Source organism: Triturus cristatus, chromosome 6 (genome assembly GCF_964204655.1).
Source record: "Triturus cristatus chromosome 6, aTriCri1.1, whole genome shotgun sequence".
Classification (NCBI taxonomy): domain Eukaryota; kingdom Metazoa; phylum Chordata; class Amphibia; order Caudata; family Salamandridae; genus Triturus; species Triturus cristatus.
In genome coordinates, this window is record NC_140589.1 from 932,242,020 (window position 1) to 932,264,328 (window position 22,309).

General features: G+C 45.5%; 1 protein-coding gene across 1 annotated transcript in view; it reads right to left on the bottom strand.

Annotated features, from left to right (window-relative positions):
- LOC146820812 (uncharacterized) overlaps positions 1-17,581 on the bottom strand; it is a 122,323-nt gene extending 104,742 nt beyond the window's left edge. The window contains exon 1 of the mRNA XM_085609744.1: positions 17,437-17,581. Within this exon, the coding sequence (XP_085465870.1) occupies positions 17,437-17,581 (145 nt within the window). The remainder of the gene's footprint in view (positions 1-17,436) is intronic.
- Positions 17,582-22,309: the final 4,728 nt, after the last annotated feature.

The window sequence follows — 22,309 nt, forward strand, 5'->3', positions numbered from 1 at the left end:
TTCAAAATTAAAATGATAATGCTTGACAGTCCTTATTTGTCTACTTTTTTACTTCCAAGTGTTTGTCAAATGTTATTCAATGCATAATTATTAATTTAAATAAGTAAATAACTGACAAGATTTTTCAGGACCTAATCCAACTACCACTACAATTTTCACGTCTTAAAAAATGTTAAATAGTGCCCAGTTCCAAATAGTATACTTCAAATATCAGCATCCAATCATTAGCCCCCCAATTTCGTTTTTCCCAATTTTGACAAGTAAAGATAAATTACATTTTAGGTAGGAGAATTATATTTCAGCCTCATACAACAGTTGCATGCTGTTCTGTGCCTTTTATTGCACGTCTTTTCTTCCTGGTGGAATCTCCAGATGACCTGTTACAGATGGTTTTTTCTTTAACTAGTTCACACATGTTGCCTTTCAACATTGGACGCAATCCACACTGAAACAAAGTGGTTTTCGTGGTTAAAAAAAAAACACCAGATGAGTGCAGAAGACACCACTTTAGACATATAACCAGTTCCAAGATGTAATTGGAGTCAACCACATCTTTTTCATAACTGCTCAGTAGAGGCCATAAGCCACCGGTGTGCAGTGGTTCAAGAAGTAAATTGTAATTGTAATTGCATTTATATAGCTCTTACTACCCCTGATGAGGCGTCAAAGCGCTTTTTTGGCGCGTAGCATGCTACTCTGGAACCCATAAAGGATTAGTGGTGAATTAGTATAGTGAAAATAGGAAAGAAATTTGAGTTGTGGATATGTTAATCAGTTATTTGGATTGAGAAGGATAGTTGAGGGATAGAAGAGGGAAAAAGGTTTGCATATATATAGCACTTGCTACCCTTGATGGGGTGTTGAAGCACTTTTTCAGCGAGTAGCTCGCTACTTTGGAACCCAGAAATGACCAGTGGTGAATTAGTATAGTGAAAATAGGAAAGTAATTTGAGTGGTGGATATGTTAGTCAGTTATTTGGATTGAGAAGGATAATGGAGGGAAAGGGAAGGGAAAAGGGTCTGCATTTATACAGCACTTGCTAACCCTGATGGGGATTTGAAGTGCTTTTTACGGCGAGTAGTACGTTACTCTGAAACCCATAAATCATCAATTTGTGGATCTATGATCTGTTTCCAGATGTACAGAACACCAAAAATATGAAACAATGTGTAATTATTCGTTTTATGATGATTGTCACCTATGTAATATACCTATTTAATTTCAGACATCCACTTCTATCTATCTCTCATGCCATTACACACTCTCTTATAAATGTATAAATTTGTGATTAATTTAAGCATCAACGTTCGATTGAGGCACCAAACAATTGTGCCCTGTTTTCTTATTTATAGATCAACTTTTAATCACGGATGGAAATACATCGCTAATACAGGAGAAAGTAATAATTTTACTTGCACTGTAGATGTGTTGATGTTACAGAATAACCCACGCAGAGGAGGTGCGCTTTGTTCGGGTAGGCATTTGTGCACAAGGTGAATCACTGACCCTACTAACAGTACAATTAGCTGATTTTTGTGTCAAAATATTATTTTCAGAAATACCATTTGATATAAATATACTGTCCTAAACATTATTCACAAGTGAGTATCGAATTTCTAGTATTACCTTAATGAGGTGAGATTTTTGTTACTGATATTTAGAACTCAATATTTATATATATTTATTTAGGGTGACAAAAAATGTACCTGTAGGTGTAGTCAATATAACATAAACCACATTTCCGCTATCCTTACATGTTATGTAAAGGTCATAATATTTTATATGCATTTCTGTATTACATGGTCTCATTGTGTTCTCAGCAGCCCAAGTTCACATGTTTAAATCAACAAATTCAAATAGAGTCCATGGTTTAATCAAATAACTCTGCACTTAAGATTTGTAAGAAATTGGGTTGTTGGTGGACTGTCGTGTGAGCCCTGGTCAAGCAGCAACAACAATCCTTGTCAGGGTAAGGCCCAGGAAAAACTCAAATTAGCCTGTGCTCAACTCCCTGGTAAGGTTGCACAGAGCAATCAGGCTTAACTTAGAGGCAATATGTAAAGTATTTATGCAACACTTCAAACAGTAAAACATTGCATACACACCACCAAAGGAGCCAACAACAGAATTAGAAAAATAAAGTGATTTGTATACACAAAACAAGACCAAAATGACAAAAATCCAATCAGTAGAACCAGAGATATTGAATTTTATATTTTGTAGAGAAAAAAGCACCAAAAGGCATAACGTTCCAATTGTGGATATCTCATCGCGCCGGACCAAGGGAAAGTCACAGGTTCAAGCTGTCCGCAATGGAGCATGGGTCGACTACAGAAGCCCAGATAGGCCCACTGAAAAGAGTACCTTAAATCCTGATATACGGAGCATTGCATGTATCTACGTCAGAGATATGTTGTGAGGCCGGAATAATGCGTCGGTTCCAAGATGCTTTGAGGCTTCAGTTTGGGGTCCTGTTGCGTCAATATCGAGGATTCGTCGACGAGGGCAATGCAAAGTCCAGAGTTGGGGATGCATTGTGAAATCGGGGTGATGCGTCGGTTCTGATGAGTTGCGAGGCTGCGATGCGGTGTTTGGAATCGTCATCAAGGCTGCCATCGATGAGCGATGCTAGGATGTGCACCAAGGATGCATCACGCAGCAGTGGTTCTGGAGGTGATGCGGGCTGCAGTGGTGATGTGAGTCTTTGCGACAGGCCCATTCCATGCAGCAGTGAAGATGCGTTGGTTCTGCTTAGGGTTGCACTATGCAACAGAGACGATGCATCAATTTTGCTGGATCCACGGACACTGACAGAGCACCTTAAATCCACTTCCAGGGGTCAAAGACTGGAGTGGCACCACTTGGCTGTGTAGACTCACAGATGGCACTGCCCAGGTGCAAATGCAAGGTTGTTGGAAACCTGTTAGGTCCTTGAGACTTAAGATCAGAATGCCAGCCAACTAGCCCTTGGAATCACTCTCGGTTCTGTGCTTAAGAAATGCAATTTGAGTCCTTATCACCTAAGCAAGAGGGCAGCAAGTCAGCACAGCAGGAGTCCAGCAGAGTGCAGTCCAGCAGAGTGGCAGTCCTTCAGCAGCACAGCAGGCTTTCTTCAGGGCAGAGTACCCACAGGTCCAGAAGTGTAGTGAAGTGGTGGTGTCTGAGGTCCAGTATTTAAACCCAGTTGTGCCTTTGAAGTGGGATAGAAGCTTGTAGAAGTTTCCCTTTGAAGTCTCCAGTCCTCCTGCCTTCTTTGTCCTAGCTCCAGACTATCCACAGGTGTAAGTGGGGCTGTGCCTAACCTCTCCCTCCCATCCTGCCAGTAATGGCCCATCCTAGCACATCAAAGCTCATTGAGTGAGGCTGTCTTGAAGAAATACACAACGCTCTACTGTCAGCTAATCCCAGCCAGGAACAGGCACGAAATGGGTAAGGCAAGTAATGCTAACTTTCAAAAAGAGGCATTTTTGGAATTGCAATTTAAAATCTGACTCCACTAATAAGGTAGGATTTTAAATTGTGATTCCAGAGACACCAAACATGAACTGGCATCCGTTACCATTTGGGAACTACACGTATAAAAGGCAATAAGGAAACTCCAATGTTATCCTATGTGAGAGACAGGCCTTGCACTAGAGAAAAACAATTGTAAGAGTTTTTCACTACATGGACATGCTAAATATAAAAGTATATGTTCTACTTTTAAGATACATTGCTCCCTGCCCTCTGCGATGCCCAGGACCCTCCCTAGGGGTGACTTATATGTATAAAAAAGGAAGGTTTGGGCCTGACAAAAGGTTTATTTTGCCAGGTTAAGATGGCAGTTGAAAATTGCACACACAAGCAAAAGTGGTTGGCACTACCAGTGCAGCAGGCCCACTAGTAGCATTTAATTTAAAGGACTTGGGTACACATAGCACAGCTTTACTATTGACGTATGTAAATTAAGTATCTCATTTGTGGATAAACCAATATTACCAAGTTTAGAGGAGAAGGCGCAAACACTTTAGCGCTGGTTACCAGTGGTAAAGGGTGTAGAGTCGCTCTTTGGTGACATCTTTGTGCAATCTACAGATTAAAAGTTCAAATGATGACAGCTTTGACTCATCCTTTTAGGTTTGTGACCTGAGTAAAATGACAATGACTGATCTGGCTAATGATAATATTTCCCGTTTACAGCTCCAGGACTTGCCATTAAAAGTGGTAGCGAGTGGCTTATAGAATTATTCTTATTAATCAAATTGTGTTATTTTGAACACCCACTCTCATCAATTTAGGTATTAAATCAGTGATTATAAGGAAATACTTTTACTTTATAATCAATGATATTAGTTTGAGTATATTAATGAACAAGGCAAAATGTCCTTTATTTTGTGAACATTATTTAACATGATTGCCTGATCATCTGCCTTATACCCATTTTGAATAGGATGATATTATTTTTATATTTGCTGACTATACTTCCCCAATGGGAATAACTTTGAAAATGACATTCTGAGCTATTGACTTTTTTTAACCAAGACCTCTGCTTTCTATTAGTACTTCGTTCTTTATTTGTGCAATATTAGTTATACTTGTTTTTTAAAAATAGAAACTGACACTACAGGGACAGATTCACAAAAAGTGCAGTTACATTCAGAAGGATCCCCCTATGAGACAGTGATAAATGTACATGAGCACTCTTTTTGACAAGCTTAACCTTTGCAGTTTTCCGTGGGGCTTTACTCTGTCAAGAAGCCCTGAGGAGACAGACAAGTCTCTGGGCTACAAAACCATGTACCATGATTTGTATATGCTGAGGTTTTGAAAATAAAAAGCACAGAGGATATATTGTCTAGGTAAAGTCATTAGTGCTGCCGAACGGCAAACAAGGTATAGGTATGTACTGCCACATAATTTTCTCTTATTTGGTAATCAATGATATCCATGTGAAAGATTTAAAAACTCCTTTCTTATTGTTACCTGCTTTGTGTATAATGGTATGGTACCTGAATATCGTACCTAAAATGAGACTGGCTGTGAATGTTGAATTTGTTCAGCATTCTGCCCATCATTTGTTCTATTTTGCTTTTGTCGCTCTAAGTAAGAAGGGTATGCACAAACGTGGGTCCCTTGCTCATGGTGCCACTGGATTCCAGCTAGCCTGGCTGATGAGGGGAGATACTTCGAAACCGGCCCCAGGCTGCTTGGTTCCAGTCTAGGGAGGACCTGGCCTGGCAGTTCAGGCTGGACTGTTCCCAGTGGGGAGCAGGGTCAAGACTGATTTGCACATGGCTGGGTTTAAACTGGGGTAGAGTGGTGAGCAAAAAAATAATGGATTAAATCCAGATTTGTGATTGGGGTGAATGTTTGATTTGTTCAGTATTCCGTCCATCATTTGTTCTTTTTGCTTTTGAAATGGTTTTAGAGCATATTACCTTGGTCAAATATCATGACTACAAAAATATAATTCGACAAAATATTATTTTTAATTATGACAATAATGCAAATCTTTAAAATATAGCGTACTACAATGTCATTTAATATAACATTGTTTATATATGTGTAGTAATGTGTGCCTTTTTTAGTATAATTTTATACATAACATATATTTTCTTTATTTAAAATATTTGTATTTTTAAGTACATTTTATTGGGGTTCCTGTTTGTTTTTGAGTTATGTGGAAGCCAGTGTTTAACAAAGAGTTTTGTAATAAATGTGAGAACCTTTGGTATGCTTTTAAAATTGATTTTCATTTTACAACAATTAGGTATGTTCAATGTTTTACATTTGTAAATTCTGTTTTGATTTATTTAGATTTTTTCAATTCCATAATTTATTTTATTTGATGTCATTTATCTCAGCAGATCTTTGCTGCTGTTCAGGAATGTATGCCTAGTGTTCCTATACACTTTTCATAAACTGAAGAAAATGATAAGACAGGTTCAAATCTTGTGTACAAACATAACTCCAATTTAGCATTGAAACACAACTATTTTTTTTATTTTAAAAGCAAAAAGCACATCATAATAAATTCAATTTTTTTCTGTTTCATAGAACATCTACTCTTTCCCAATCGTTGGTAAACAATTTATTGAATTTCTTCACACTTATGCACTTGTTAGAACAGGTTTCTTTCAGTTACTTCATTAATGGGGTGTATTACAAACCTGTATGCTTACCCTTCTCGTCGCCCTTTCAATTCTCTACGTCTCTCTCCTTGCTCTAGCTCCTGCACATGCTACCTATTCTTTCCCACCCTTTTCCTCATCCCTCTTTGGAGGAATTAAGTAACAATAGGGACATTTATATTCTGTATTGTCATTCATTCCATTAAATTGATAATCAATATGTTTCGTCCACAAATATCTTGTATATAACCAGTAAGAGTTGCATGGAACACAAGTGCCCATTGTTTTACAATAGGAAACATACCGAACACTCTCATTTGGATTGTATCAATTTTAAGATATCACTGAAGAAATCTTTTAAAAAGAAATATCTTTATTGTTTTGTTTTTCTTTAAACAATAACAAAACTCAACTGCAGTTGCACAGTATCATACAGCGCTATCTTGAAGGAGTTCCTTTTGTCCGTAATACATTAAAAATGCCATTAACAGTTTGGTTAAAGACATTTAGAACATTGCGATAGAGTTTCCCCCGTTTACCCCTCCCCACAATGCAAAATTTGTTTCCCATTTGCTCAACGCAGTGTGTTTATATTGGTGTCTGCTTTATTTCTTTTGTGACAAGTCTAGTTCGTATCGTCCATCAAGTCCAGTCCATAGTGTTTCCTCCAGCAGTCCCATACCTTATGGAATTTTTTCAGGCAGCCTCTGGCCTTATATGTGACCCTCTCTGCTGTCATCTACATGTCTATTCCCATTTTATATTCGCGGAGTGTCTGCATGGTTGTATCTCCCCAGCGCCTCGCTATAGACCTTTTTGCCACCACTAGGTCTAGTTTGCTGAGTGACAGTTGTGGTCTGTCTATATCTATGTCATTCAGGATTCCTAATAGTATAAATTTCGTGTCTGGGGGGGATGTCCGTCTTCATCACTTTATTGAGTTCTCCTATGACTGCCTTCCAGTAAGTTTGTATCTTTGTGCAAACCCAAATTGTGTGGTAGAAATTCCCCGCCTCCTGTTCACATCTATGGCATGTTGGATCTATGGCTCGCCCAATCTTATGTAATCTGGCCTGGTCATAATGAGCCCTGTGAAGGATTTTATATTGAATAAGATGCAGCCGTGACTTGATTGCAACCTCTCTGGGGTGCATCAGGGCTGCCTCCCAGTCCACGTCCGCCAATGTGCCCAGCTCTTTTTCCCATGTGCTAACCTATCTGGCCTATTGTTATTTAGGGTTTTATATGTAAACGATACTGCCTTACTCGTAAGATGTTCCTGGAGTAATCTCCCTTCTAGTGGTGCATATTCTGGCAAGGTGGCCACCGCTATGCTCTATGCTTGCCAAGCGTCTCTTAGCTGGGCATATTTAAGAAGCTGGCATGATTGGAGTGAGAATTCAGGCTTTAGGGTGGTGAAGCTTTTCAAAGTGCCTTTGTCTATAATCTCCCCTATCGTAAAGTTGCCTATGGTATCCCACTCTTTAAAACCTCTTAGCTTTTTCATTTCCTTTAGCCAGTTTAGTTTAGATCTGTCCTCCCGCCCCGGCCGGCCTCAGGGTGGTCTCCCAGTCCCGGGGCCCGCTCACCTTAGACCTTTAAAAAGGATCTTTCCTCCGTCTCTTTTCAGCTCGGCGTAGGTCCTCCATCACTGCTGCAAGTTTTACTGCCTTCCAGAGGGACTATGGCTTCTCTCCTCAGCCCATGGAGATTCGCAGGGGACCGGAAGCCCGGCCTCGCGACCCCTTTCTCTCGCGGTCCTCACCTTCTCTCACTCTCACAGGACATCTAAGCTGGCTGTCTGCCCGAGTGGCCCAGTGCAGTCTCTCTGTCCCAGGGCCCCGTTCACCTTGGACTCTACATCAGGGGCAGCAGGCTCCCGCCGTCACTTCTCTGTCCAATGTAAGGGCATCTATCATCACAGCAGGCACAGGGGCGGTCAGTCCTCTGTTCTCTGGGCCAAGGGTTGGTTCTTGTCTTTAATCCGGCTTGGGCTGTGGCCCCTCCGCTGCCCTCCACAGTGTTAGGCTCAGTTGGCTCGATCTTGTCTTTGGTCTTAGCCCAAGACGGGCCGAGATGTTAATTGTCGGGCCTAGAGGAAACCACAATCTCTCCACTGTGCTGGGGTCTTCCTCCTCTGTTTCCGGTACTGGGCCTCTCCATTTCTCTGGGGGCGACCATCAACCCCCCGGATGTCCCTTGTGAGATCAAGCTCCTCAGTGCGGCCCGCTCAGCTGGCTCCATCTCCATTCCCGCACCAGCCTCTGGTAGGCTCAAGGCGTAGTCCGTTCCTCTTGATGGGCCCGTACTACCGCCTCTGTGGCTTGTTGTTTCAGCATGCGGTGTCTCGTTGGGGTCCCCACCCCTCAGGGATCAACGTATTTTCTTCCCGCTGTGTGATATTGGCTGCCAGCACACTTTCTGTTGTTTTGGTGACGTGCTAGGCTGATGGGCTCAGTTCCAATTTCTTCTGTGTTCGCAGCCGGCCCAGGCTGGATTCTCCCTGCTGCCATGTCGCAGACTCTTCCAACTCCGCTCTTCGGTATCTTGCCTTTTTCTCAACTCTCAGGACTTCTCTTGTCATTGTGGATGTTTTCCTGCTATAGAGCAGCCTTTTTCTAATGTCGGAACTGCCAGGATTACAGTCAGATTCATTGGCTCAGGCCGGAGCTCAGTTGAGATACTCGGCCATGTTGTTGGCCACGCCCCATCACTGAAGAAATCTTGACTCGAAACATATTGGAAAGTCTGAGGTTTGGGACCAATATTCTTGAGAGAAAATCAACTTTATATGTTTGCAGGCTTCACCACCTTCAGGAAAGAAGATCACATACCATTTACACTTCAAGGTGTATGAGCTGCGATGCACAACACCCCATGATTGGGACATATCTTTGAACCTCACAGGACACACTTCCAACCACATATTTCTGAAACTGCAATCAAGAACAAATAAAAATAGGAACGTTTTATTGCCTTTTCATGGATATGAAGTGCTATATAAATACTTCAATACAACACAATACAATACAAGTCAGTTTCCAAGTCCACTTTAGGCTAGCCTTGTGGTCGAATGAATAAACTCTACTTCCACTTTACATATGTCTCCTTTTCTAGACGATACATGGGGCATGGCAGTAGTTCGTTTATCAGAACTCTGATTCTTGTCTGTGAAGCTTTAAAGTTTTTCTTCATGTCTTCATGTGGTTTAAACATCACCACAGTGGAATCAATGAAGCCATATTGACTAAGGGCCTCATTGAGAAGCCAGTGAACGGGTTACTCTGTAATAATGGTGACAGATATCCCATCCGCCAAAATATAAATCCCGTAGGAAATAATGGGATTTATATTTCGGCGGACAAGATATCCATCACACCGTGATGCAGTAACTGTCTGCCGCGTTCAAATTCAGGCTGTAAGTATAACTTCAGTAACCTATCCAAATTTCTTGCATTTTCTCCAATTCTTTGGGAGTGCAGCGGGTGCAAAATGTTGCAGTAGAAATTAATTGAAAGTATGTCCAAAATGTGAACAGAAAAATCAGGCAGAATGAAAATCCATTACCCTTTTCATTGTACGCTTCACTTGATTTTACCATACTTGATGCCCATTACAACTCTGATGGATGGTGATTCGAAATAAGGTGTTCAGTATTAAGGAGAAAGTACAGTAAGTTGTCTATAAAATGTATGCGACTGTCACTAGAGAGTATTGAAATATACTTGCAAAATGTCTTTTGTGAGCAGTCTTTAAGAAAGAAATGCATCATTTGCTAAATTGTCAGAAGAAAAAAGTCAGAGACAGTCCATTTCTCAAAAGCAGCAATACGTCATTGTTGGACTTGGCCCTTCTGGCAGGTTCACCCCTGAACTTTTTTGCTTTTTATTGGTGACTTGGTGTGGTGATTTTTGGTTTCTGCGCACTTTCCCTGTGTCCCAGAGGAAAGTGCGTGCGCATTCTGAGTGCATGTGGTGAGATAGGCCTGTCCTCCCATAGGAATGCATGGGGAATGTAGGTGTCCCTAGTAGTTCCTGATGCTTGGGGTGTGCAGGCCCGAGTTTGGTATGTGCGGACTCGTGTGATTGAATGCTGCGCGATGATGTGTGCGGTGTGCATGTACCTAGTGTGGAAGTGCCACTTCTAGAAGTGGGCACTTCGGTGTGCAGTGTAAAATGTGTGCCTTGTCCAGGATTGGCTGGTTGAGGTCATGTGACGGGCTAGGGATTTCCCAGAGTCAGGATGAGTCACCCAGTGGTGAATGGGGAGATCAGCAGCTAGATGGGTGGGAGGAGTACACCTGGGTCCTGAATAGGGCAGGGTTTTCCCCACACAATGCTGGCTCCGCCCCCTGTTGTGCGACTGACGGCCCTGCCAGTGAATAGAGTGAGGGGCTGAGCACATCAAGGGTGCTCCCCAACCAGCTGTGACTGGTTTTCCCCCTCACCCTGAACCCAGAACAAAGGGAAAAGATGTATAAAAATGGGGCTGTGTCCCCACAGAAGTTGTTCTCTTCCAGGATCCTGAGGGGGGCTGCTGCTTTGCTGGAGGCCAGGAGGAACCACCACTTTGGACTGCCTTCCTGCCTGGAGGGCCCAGTGACCTGGCCCCTGGCCCAGCCTTGCCCCCTGCCCACCTTACTAAGGACTTTGCTGGATTTGGTGGTTATTTCACCCCTAAGCGCCTGGGAGCGCTTTTCTCTGCCTTATAGCGCTAGGAGCGCTCTCTCTGTGGCCCCAGCAGCGCCGAGCTGCAATATTTAGCGAGGGAACCCCGGCGTGGGATTCCCCGCTTTTCGGCCGTGTTCTAAAGCGGGTGCCCACCCCGCATTGTGGCGCTTGCGGGTGCCTACCCCGCTTATTTAATTATTTTCCTACGGCGGGTGCCCACCCCGCCGTATATTGCTTGTGACAAGGGAGCCTAGCCCTCTGACTGCCGAAGTTTAGAGTCACCGCCGCGGCCGGGTAGAACCGGAAGCCAGGCAGCCTCGGCGAAGACGTGGGCGGGACTGTACCCACAGGAAGCGGACGGGAGCCTACCCCGCGCTCCTGTGAGGGAAGCAGGAAGTGAGTTGTGGACCGGGGCTCCCGTGCGCTGAGGGAGCCCCGCGCTGTTGCTGCCGAAGGGAAGGAGAGGAATCCAGGCGGGAGCCCACCCCACGCTGGATCTAACGAGAGGAGGAGCAGCGCCGCCGAGACCGGAGGAGCCGTCCCGGTGAGTGGGGGCATCCGTGGTTGTGTGCGGAGCGAGTGCGCTCCACCGGAGCATTCTTTGTTGGGTGCGGAGCAAGTGCGCTCCACCGGCAGGCACCGGGACAGTGCAGGTGTCGGGCGGCCCCGGAAGGCAGCGGGCCGCCCCAACGTGTTCTCGAGCCCATCGAGGCTCCGCCTTAAGGGGGCATTTTCGTTGGTTTCTCGAGCCCCAGGAGGGCTCCACCAACGTCAGGGGCATTCTGAGTTTAGAGCCGGAAGGCTCCAAAAGGAACATCGTCGTTCAGAGCCCCGAGGCTCCCACGACGGGGCAGATATTTGCGAAGAGCCTGCGAGGCTCAGGGGCATTTCTTGTCGTAGAGCCTGCGAGGCTCAGGGGGCATTGCTTGTTGTAGAGCCCAGAGGGGCTCAGAAGGCCATAACTGTTCTAAGAGCCCAGAGGGGCCCCACGTGACTGCGATTTGTGTTCAAAGGGCACAGTGGTGCCCACGCTCCTTTTCCCAGCTGCCCAGCACTTAGTGGGCAGCTGCAACGTGTAGGTTGTGCCCCCCCCCTTTACGCTTTAGCTTGCGCAGCCTGCGCAGCCTTCCCCTGACACTGTGACACAGGGCGTCCTTGCCCCGACAAGGCCAGTTGGCCTAGGGACTGCCACAGGTAGTGGCTAATGTGAGTTTGGCGCTATTCTTGTCCTGCACCTCTGAAGGTATTTTATGCATCATGTGTTTTCCTTTCCTGCACCTCTGAATGTGTTTATGCGTCATGTGCTTTGCTTTACACCTCTGAATGTATTTTTGGTGAGGTCCTGATTCCCTGCGCAGTATTTTCCTAAGGTGGTTAGGGTTGCGTAGGTGGTACTTTTTGGTTACCAGGAGTTACTGATTGTGTGTTATATATGTTATTGTGTGCTATGTTCTAAAGTATTATTCCTAAGTTCTAAGAGTGCTAATTTCGGACAGTGGTCTATGTGGCCCTGTCCCCTGTACATATAATCCCTTCTGCCCGTGCCTGTTGGCACATTGTAAAGTGTGTGTTTTTATCTGATGTGTTGTGTATAATACAAAGGCTATTTTTATAGTATACCTTGTGTGGAGTTTCCTTTTGTGGTGGGCCTTGGGTGCGCGCGCAAACGCTTTACACATCGCCTCAGGGATAAGCCTGACTGCTCGTGCCAAGCTACCAAGGGGGTGAGCAGGGGTTATCTTTGGCGTGTAACTCCCCAGCCCTGACTAGAGTGGTGGTTTCTGCCTGACTTTGGCGCAAGCCTTAGCCAACCAGAAATCCCATTTCTAACAGTCATCATCACTGATATATAAGTATTCGAAACATACTGACCATTGTCAATAAAATGTGCACTCAAGTAAATTCAAGGGAGCAGATTTACAAGCCCATTGCGACACATTTACGCCGCCGTTGCGTCACTTCTGTGACGCAGCAGCGGTGCAAACCATGCGCCATGTTGCGCCTTATTTACAACGTGACGCATCTAGGGAGATACGTCACGTTGTAAAGCCCTGCGCTACATTAAACCTGCGTCACGTTTAATGTATGCAGGGTGGGCGTTCCGTCGGAAAAAGCCTCGGAAAAGTGACGCAGTGAAATCTACAAGATTTACTATCTACTGAAGCAGGCGTAAGGCGTGACGCAGCATGTTAGGTATGGGCAGCCCCTGAGTATTGCTGAAGTTGCGTCGCGCTTTTGACACGACTCCAGCAATGCGCCGCCCTTACGCCATCAGATGCATCACGCATCTGTTTATCCTTGCGCCACGATGCGCCGCATTGTAAATGTGGCGCATCTGTGATGGCGCAAGGGTAAACTTGCGTGACGCATCTTACCTGGCGCATCCCTGCTGTTATGCAGGGATGCGCCAGTCCTTGTAAATCTGCCCCAAGGTGCTTAGTTTTGATAGAGGTAGTTTCAAGCACTTTGCACCCAGTGCGTTTTGGTGATGCCATTATCACAAGTAAACATAATGTGCAAACAGTATGCTATTAAACCTCTTTACTGCTAGTGCTTACCACCCACCCTGGTGCTATGCCCTTTTTTGGATATTAGAAGCAGCTTGTGTCTAAACCTTTTTTTCACAAAAGGTATCTGCACCAAATGTGTTTCCTGTTTTTTCCAGCATCCTGAGGATTCTAATGGTAACCAGAATTTGTAGATTTATCTAAAGGTAACAGATAAAATCACCAAAATATAGATACATTTTAGTTTTCATGAAAGAACTGTGTAAAAAAAGCTTTTTTTTCTACAAATGGTGGCATGGTGTGACTTGTACCGATCTCACAGGACTTTTAACTTCGAAGGCCTTGCAATCCGCAACCTCTGTCTAAAATCACATGTTTTGCTCAAACATTTGTGAGGGAAAGTTCTAGAATCTGCAGGGATCTACACATTTCCTACCATCCAGTTTCCACACATCTCCTGATGCAAACGGTGCCCTACTTGTGTATGTGGGCCTAGCCCATCGCTCATGGCAGGAAGGTGTTTAGTAAGCAACGCAGACAGATTACATTTTTCCACTCAAAGCCTTTTTGCAACTTGCATAACTGTGACTCAGCTGGTATCAAGGGAAACCTACCAAACATGGACATTTCTAAAAACTAGAGACCCAGGGGAGCACAGGGTGCTGTGACTTGTGTGGATGAATGAGGTTCTTCTCACCCAGAAGCTCTTGGAAACCTCAAACTTTGCCTAAAAATGCAAATTTTCCACACATTTCTATGAGGGAAAGTTGTGGAATCTGGAGGGATGCACACATTTCATACCACCTAGTGTTCTCACACATCTCTCAATAAAAATTACACCCCACTTCTCTGTGATTTCCCAAACACCTACTATAGGGAAACTCCAAAATGCAACAAGGATGGATCACATTTTTCCAACAAAACAAACCCATTTTTTGGAATGAGATTGATGCTGATTTTGGGCCCTTGGATGGGAGGCAGCTAGGGAAACCTACTAAACACAGACAACTCTGAAAACTAGACCCCCAGGGGAAGTCCAGGGTGGTGTGACCTGTATGCATCTGATAAGGTTTTCTTGCTAAAAGCCCTTGCAAACCTCAAACTGTGGCTAAAAACTGGCATTTTCCTCACATTTCTGTGAGGGACAGTTCTGGAATCCGTGGTGATCAACACATTTCCCACTACCCAATCCCCACACATATTCTGACAAAATAATTATCCCACTATTGTGCTTTGGCCTAGCACCCGCCACACTGTAGGCCCCAAAACGCAATGTGAAGGCATGGACAATGGGACTACCTGCTGTAATTAGGTATGGGCTTGGCTGCGACTTTGGAAAACTTACCAAACCCATACATTTTTGTGAACTAGACACCCCAGGGAGTCCAAGATGGTAGGTCTCATGTAGATCCTATGACAATCTCTTAGCCACAATGGCCTGTAACCCTCTAACTTTGCCAAAAAAGCATGCATTTTCCTTGCATTTCTGTGATTCGAAATAACATGTAAATGCATAAAATGCAAATCTGTCATTTTGAGCTATATTTTAGCACAAAATGTGTCCTCGCTTCAATTTTGGTGAAAGCACACATTTAAATAAAATCATCAGCTTTATTTCGCATTTAAATAAATGCATAAAAAGTACATAAATCATAAATATTGTAGATCATATAAAAATCAGCATTTCAGTCAGAACGAGTTAAAAGGAAAAATATATATTTATAAAAAGCAGTAATAGGTTAACAGGGACAACTGTGAATGTATAGTTATATAGGGCACTGAGAGACCATTGGTGTGTTCAGAGAGTAATAGCCACAAATAATGGGTAATGCAGACTCTGAGATTGTGCCCCCTATGTTGTAATATTCACCTTTCTAATCTTTAAAATAGCTAGTAAAACATTTGCAATCACAAAACGTGTGTGGACTTTCCAATAATCAAAGGGTTTCAAGGGCCTGCTTGTGCACACGTAGGCTAAGTTTTTTCAGCAGTGGGATAATGAATTTTCCTTTCGGCATTGGAAAATGTGCAAAAGAATAAAAGATGCAAGATGACTTCACAGGGACATAAGGACAGCTGGTTTGCCAAATAAACTTGTAATGGATACCCAACCATTAGCAGAGTATAGGGGCACATGCATCAACATTGTAAATTGCAAATACCTATTTGCGAATTCCTGAGAATCGCAATTAGGTAATCGCAATTTACAATGCATGAAACTCAAAAAGTTTCAGATTGCAGTTACTAGAGGGTCGCAAATCGCTCCCTCTGGGACCCCTTCCCATTGGCGAATCGGTTACCACCTACTTGAAGTAGATGGTAATATGCGAATGTTTTGCGACCGCATTCACAGTCACAAAACATTTATGCATACTGTTAGGATTCGATATTTGGAAGGGACGCCCGTAACATGCCCCTTCCAAATACCGAATCACAAAACCCATTTTGCGATTTGGTAACAATTTACCGAATCGCAATTTGGGTTTGATGCATGTGGAAAGCCTTTTTTGTATTCGCACACGGGCCAATTCTGCAAATCGGCCCTTTGCTAATACAAAAATGCTTCATGTATGTGCCCCTTAGTTTAGTCTAAATCTGACCAGTACAAAACAGTGTCTGCTGTTAGTAACAAATGAAAGATAAGATAGGTGCCCAGTTCTCAGAGTTGGTGATGCTTGATATGTAATAACTGTGGTTTTTGTTTGATTTTTTTGCCATCTGTCTTAGTGCATTTATTAATACAAAATTCTTTTAGTCTAGATTTAAGGAAAGATATGCTCTCAGACGGGGAGTTAAACAGGATCTCTAAGTCTAGCTCACTAAAAAACTGTATGACATAAGCTAGCCAGGCAATCGAGGAAACTCGATCCAAAGATAATATCTTTTAACACTGTTTGGTTTAGAGTGACCGATTCCTTTTTCCAGATCGAAAGCCAGGCTAAAAGTGAGGCATTTTTATAGTGTTAGATATAAACAGAAAACCTAGGGGCATATCAGCAACACCCGGCGATAATTATCGCTCAGCGCTCTTAGCGTGAGGATAATTATCGCCGGGTAACGTGGATTTTTATCGCTGAGATAGCGTGCTATTAGCAACGCTTATCTCCTCAGCGATAAAAATCCTCACGCTAACTGCCTAACGTGAGATTATCCCTGGAAACCCAGCGATAATCTCATGCAATGTGGCGTTAGCTTGCTGATAAGGCCTCACAAACTTAGCCCTGATATCCACCTTCCATAGGATATCATGGCTAAGTCAGTCCTGAAGCAGGAGTAAGGAAAGTAGCGATAACAGGGGTTATCGCTACTTTTCCTGACGCTATGCTTCATATCGTGGGGCTTGATGAAAGGAGAAATGTCGCTTAGCGACATTTCTCCTGTCAGGTTAGGTCAGGAACGCCCACTTTGCATCTCATTAGAGATGCAAAGCTGGGCGTTAGGAATCCTGACGCTAAAGCAAGGTTTCACGCGTTAGCGTTGCCTTGCTAATTGGCCGCAAAAACGGCGATAATTTTTTATCGCCTGCTTGTAAATATGCCCCTTAATCCCTTATGGACTAAGATGTTTGGTCATGCACTAGGGATAGACAATAATCTCTTCAAAAATGTATCTTCTATAACATGTAAGGAGTCAATATGTGCTGTTCCCCAAATAGCTGCACCATAAGTGGCTAGGGATAGTGTTTTTGCAGAGTAGATTTCTAGTAGTTCTCTGGTTTATTCCCTATTTTCATTACGAACTTCCAGATGCCAGCTATACTTTTGGTCATCAACTTTGCTCTATCTCTAACCATTGTGGCCCAGTTAAATTTTTTGTCAAAGAAGATGGCTAAATACATAAAATGATCCACTCTGTCCATCGCATAAGATTTAGATTTGTTGACATGTAGTCCTAACTCTGCCATATAGGCGGAGTATCTCTCAATAGAAAGCTGTAGGGCCTTTGGGGTTCTGGCCAATAAAACCGCGTAATCAGCATTAAGCATGACGGGTACTGGGTGTTAGCCTACCACTGGAATGTCCTTGCATTTCTCGCTCAAAACCTCAGAAAATTTGTTTGTATAAAGGGAGAAGAGAAAGGGGGCAAGAAGACAACCCTGTCTCACCCACTTTCAAACCTGAAAAGTTTTGAGCATTCCCCATATTTACCGTATCGGTCTACATCCTCTGCATGACTATAGAAGTCTGTAATAAAGGAAATTATGGGCGGGTAGACGGCTATTAACTCCATGATGAGCCACAGTTTACTGTGGTTCACGCAGTCAAAGGCTGTGGACAGATCCATAAAACCCATGTATAATTGTCCACTCTTTGGGGTGACATATTTAGCGGTGATTAGGGCAAGGTTGAGGCATTGGTCTACTGTGCCCCTCCCCTTTCTAATGTTGAATTGGGCTTCCACAAGGACATTGTTCTCGATTGCCCAATCTTCCAGTCTGTTTAATAGCAGTCTGCTCATTAAGTGTGCTGTACTGTCCAGAAGAGAAATTGGGCGGTAGTAGCCGGGTCTGTGCCACTCCCCTTCTTATGAATTGGGACTATCATAAACTGTCTTCAGGATGGCTGAGGACCAGTTTTGGCTATGGCATTTAATGCTGGGTTCGTGACCGGGGCCCACAGGGGTTTGTTGGTTAGAAAGACATCCAGTGGGACCCCATCAGGTCCTGGTGCCTTCAGCGCGGGAGATTGAAATAGCGCAAGTTCTACTTCAGTTATGGAGAACTCCAATATTGAAGATGTACTTGAGTGTAACGCCATTGATTCTATGTCTATGGCAGACTGGTCCTGGAATATATTTTGGAAATGGTTAATCCATGTGTCCTCATCTATATGGAGGTCCAATGATGATCCACTATCCTCCTGGAAGAGAGGGCTGTTAACCACTTTCCAAAATAGCTTACTGTCTTTGGATAGTGAGGCTGATCTCAAATTCTCCCAGGCATCCGTGGAAATCGCCCTTTTTCTCTCCTGCCTGGCAAATTTATATGCAGACGTAAGACTTCTAATGTGGTTTTGGTCTCTGGGTCGCAGTTTGAGTGCTTTGCGGAGATCCGCTGAAACCTGTGATAATTTTTTTTCAAACCACTTTGGTGGGGCGGGGAGTGTTTAGAGAGGTTTGGTGAGTTAATAGACCTTTTCTAGAGGTTAAAATACTACTAAGGGCGTCCACGATTTGGTTATCGTTAGACGATAGGTCTAAACATAAGCAAATCTCCTGGCATGAGGAGGACACAATTTGAGACAGCATTTTAATAGGCTCGATTTTCTCTCATTTTAGTATGTATCCTTTTTTCCTACCTAGTATTGGCTTGGGTACACATTTAACACTATTTTTTTTAGGGGAATACCAGTTGAACGTAAGATATAAGGTGTGATCGCTACGTTCAGTCAGCATAACCTCAAAATGCTTAAGGGTTCTACTTGAGGATGTAGGAAACAAGATAAAATCGATACTTGAGATGGGGCCTGACTGAAAAACTGTTGTGGCCATTTGGCCCGTGATGTTGCATATTGGGTTAGCTATTTCCAGATCCCATGACAGCAGCAAGTTATTTAGGGGGATATTCACAGGGAGCTATCGCCAAGATAACGGCACTTTATCGCAGCCAAAGTTGTGATAAACTTATCCCCCCAATCACAAGCTGGTGTTAACAGCTCAAAGGAACCAGTTTACCTGCGATAGCAGCCGTAAAAAACATCGCCGTGGATATCCCCCGCAACTATCGCTAATGAGATGCAGAGAAGGCATTCCCGTGCCAAAAGCCGCGACAACACCACTCCACAACATTCACAACGAACAGCCAGAACTGCGATAAGAACACAAACCAGGCGCGTTAGCAGCAGGAAAATAACACCTGCTCCGACCTGGTGCTAAGTTGGACCACAGCCTGGACCACAAAAGGGAGACCAGTCCAGAGCCACACCTGAAGAACAACAGATGCACCCGGGCAACTGAACATGCAGCCCGGAGGGCATAAGGGAAACAACACCAACCGCAACCACCCCTAGGATCCCCCCTCCCCAGCACCCCCCGACCAAAGACATGACACATCAGCTACACCTAATCACGTACAAAATAATCCGCATGATGTCGCAGAATCACAACTGGTGACATGCATGTGTCATCACAAAAATGAGCATCACACATTTGTTTCCAAAGCAACAAATCAAACTTTCTTAAAATGAAAACTGAAATGAAATGAAGACACATTGCGGCTCCCCTTGTGCCAATCCGTAGGTCATAGCCAGCAAGACAAAAGTCATGATGAGAAGGTGTGTCCTGCGCACATCAAAGGACAGAGAGAGAGCGAAGGGGAGAGAGAGCAAGATAGGGGGAGAGAGAGAGAGAGAAGAAGAGAGGAGGAGAGAGAGAGAAAAGGAGAGGGGGAGAGAGAGAGAAGAAGAGAGGAGGAGAGAGAGAGAGAGAGAAGAAGAGAGGGGGAGAGAGAGAGAGAGAGAGAGAGCGTCGCCCCTGCACACCAAGGCCACACTGCTCACCTGCTGCCACCGGTGTGTCTCAAATCACTTGCCGGCATGTAGTGCAGTTCATTAGGTCACACATCTGAGACAGACCCGTCATCTGAAACAGAGTCCAGATACATGTTTGGCACAATACACACAATTGCACAAGACAACATCGCCTGCCCGCCCATGCACACCCAGACAGAGGCACCCCAGCCCCTCCAGCCGCCCATCGGAGCATGCCCGCACATGCACACCCAGGCCGCACTGCTCACCTTCTGCCACCGGCGTGCATACAGGAGGTCCCACCACGTGCCGCTGCAAGCCACAAGCCCAGGGCCCGCAGACATGGCACACTCCACACCATACCGCCCTGCAGGCCACCAGGTCCCATGTTTGGTGCTGGGTCTTGATTACTCCATGGCAGAGGACATACCAGCGTACCCGGCCTCATCGCAGGCTGCACACCCACTCAGCCTAATAGGTGCCACCAACTCTGTGATCCCGGAAGTGACGCCACATGGCGGTAGGTCCGCGCTGCTCCCTGGCTCTGGCCTACACTGCGGTCCAGCAGGGCACACAAAACCTGAGCTGTCTGGACCGCCGGGACGGGGCATTATCGCAGGCTGCACACCCGCTCAGCAGTTCAAGGTGCCCCTAACTCAGTGCACCCAAAGTCACCGTCCCGTGGCAGGGTGCCTGTGCCGGCCGCAATGCTCCAGGTGCACTAACCCTGTGCAACCCCAGTCAGCGCCACGTGGCTGCAGGACCATGATGGCCGCAAGGACTTGGGTGCCACTAACCCTGTGCAACCCTAGTCGGCGCCACGTGGCGGCCGCAAGGCCTCGGGTGCCACAAACCCTGTGCGCAACAACTCATGGGCCCTTTATGATTGAGAATTGTGGAGCGTCCGTCATATAGTCATCACCGGCATAGGGGAATGTGACGTCGTCGGCCCCTTATGTTGGCAGAATCACATGGCCTGTGACGCCTGTGCCGGATGGGTGTGGTGTGCGTGCAAACCTGCCCTCAGGGAGTGGCTGTGACATGCTGACAACTAGAACAGTGACCTAACACCACCAGCGAGTATGCCTGCGACGGGTAGCAATGAGGACCCCCCTCGGAGCGTAAGAGGAGTGGTCTGGCCTGCCGTACGCTGGACCAGCGCAGGGCTTGCAACAATGACTCGTGGGATCTGGGCGTGGTTCAGTCCATGTCCGGATATGGACGTGACTGATGCGTGTGTCTGTTGCAGTTTTCACAGGACCCGGTACACAATATGCAATGTAGCACCCTCTGACTGGCATCCCACAGGATGAGCATCATTGACGCAAGGGACATCACTGTCCCTATATTCACCCACACATTCATACATGAATGATGAACGACATAACACAGCAGTGCATCACTGGATGTTTATTGCACATCCAGTGCAGTCCTGCAGCTCGAGCGGTACAGGGCAATGCCGAGCACTACAAAATATGGGCCAGTGGAGGGCCAGCCAGAGTCCATCCGGGGATGACAACGACTGCGGAAGAGGTAGGGTACAGTCCGCAGTCTGGTCACCATGTCATTGGTCATCAAACAGGATATGGTAGTCCATGTTACTGTCCAAGGTGAGTGCATCGGAGTGTATCGGGGGTCAGTGGAAGGTCATGGGGCCATGTGCAGCACCAAGCAGGAACAGGCCAGGTGGCAGAAATGAAAGCTAGTGCCTCCTGATCACAAACCCATCCACGTCCTCGTCCCCGGATGTGTGCTCTGCCCCACCTGTGGGTGTTGCAGTACTAGCTGGGGCACTGTGTGCCACGGACACATCAGGGGCCGGAGGAAGGTTTTCGGCCGCACTGTGTGGCAGTGACACATCAGGTGCCGGAATGGATATTCCTGCCGCACTGTTGGGCATTGACACACCAGGGGGTGGAGATGTGGATGGTGTGGGGTCAGCATTATTCATCAGCGCCATGCCTTGTGGCAGCAATGCTATAATGATGGTCTGCAGAGCATGGTAGATCCCAGCTATATTTTGCTGATGTACAGCGGTGGCTGCCATCCTTTCCGCCTCCATCCGCACCATGTGCTCCATGAGCCTCCGCATGTGTGCCAGCTCACGGCTGCTATTGCTGGAGCCCCTCTGAGTGGACAGGTGTTCTTCTCTCCATGTCAGGACTCCAGCAATGTCAGTCAGGGATCGTTTGAGGCCATGGAATGGGTCTAGACACCCATGGATGGTGTCCAGTTTGGTAGCCATGAGGTCAAACCCCACCCGCACCTGCTCAGCCATCTCCCTCTGGGCCTCCAGCACACGGCGTTGGAAGGCCATGTGTTGTTCCTGGGGGTCTTGGGAGACTGGCGGGCTGTGGGTGCCTCCTGCTGGGTGGTTTGGGTGGTGGGTGGAGTCTCCTTATGCAGCTGATCAGCCCTAATCCCGGAGGTGAGTCGCGGATGATGTCAATTATGTTTTAGGAGGATTTGGGTGTCGATGCTGTGGTTGTCCTCCTCGTCATCAGTGAAGAGTGGCTGGGACTTCTCTGCAGGGGGTTATGACGCTGGCCCTGCA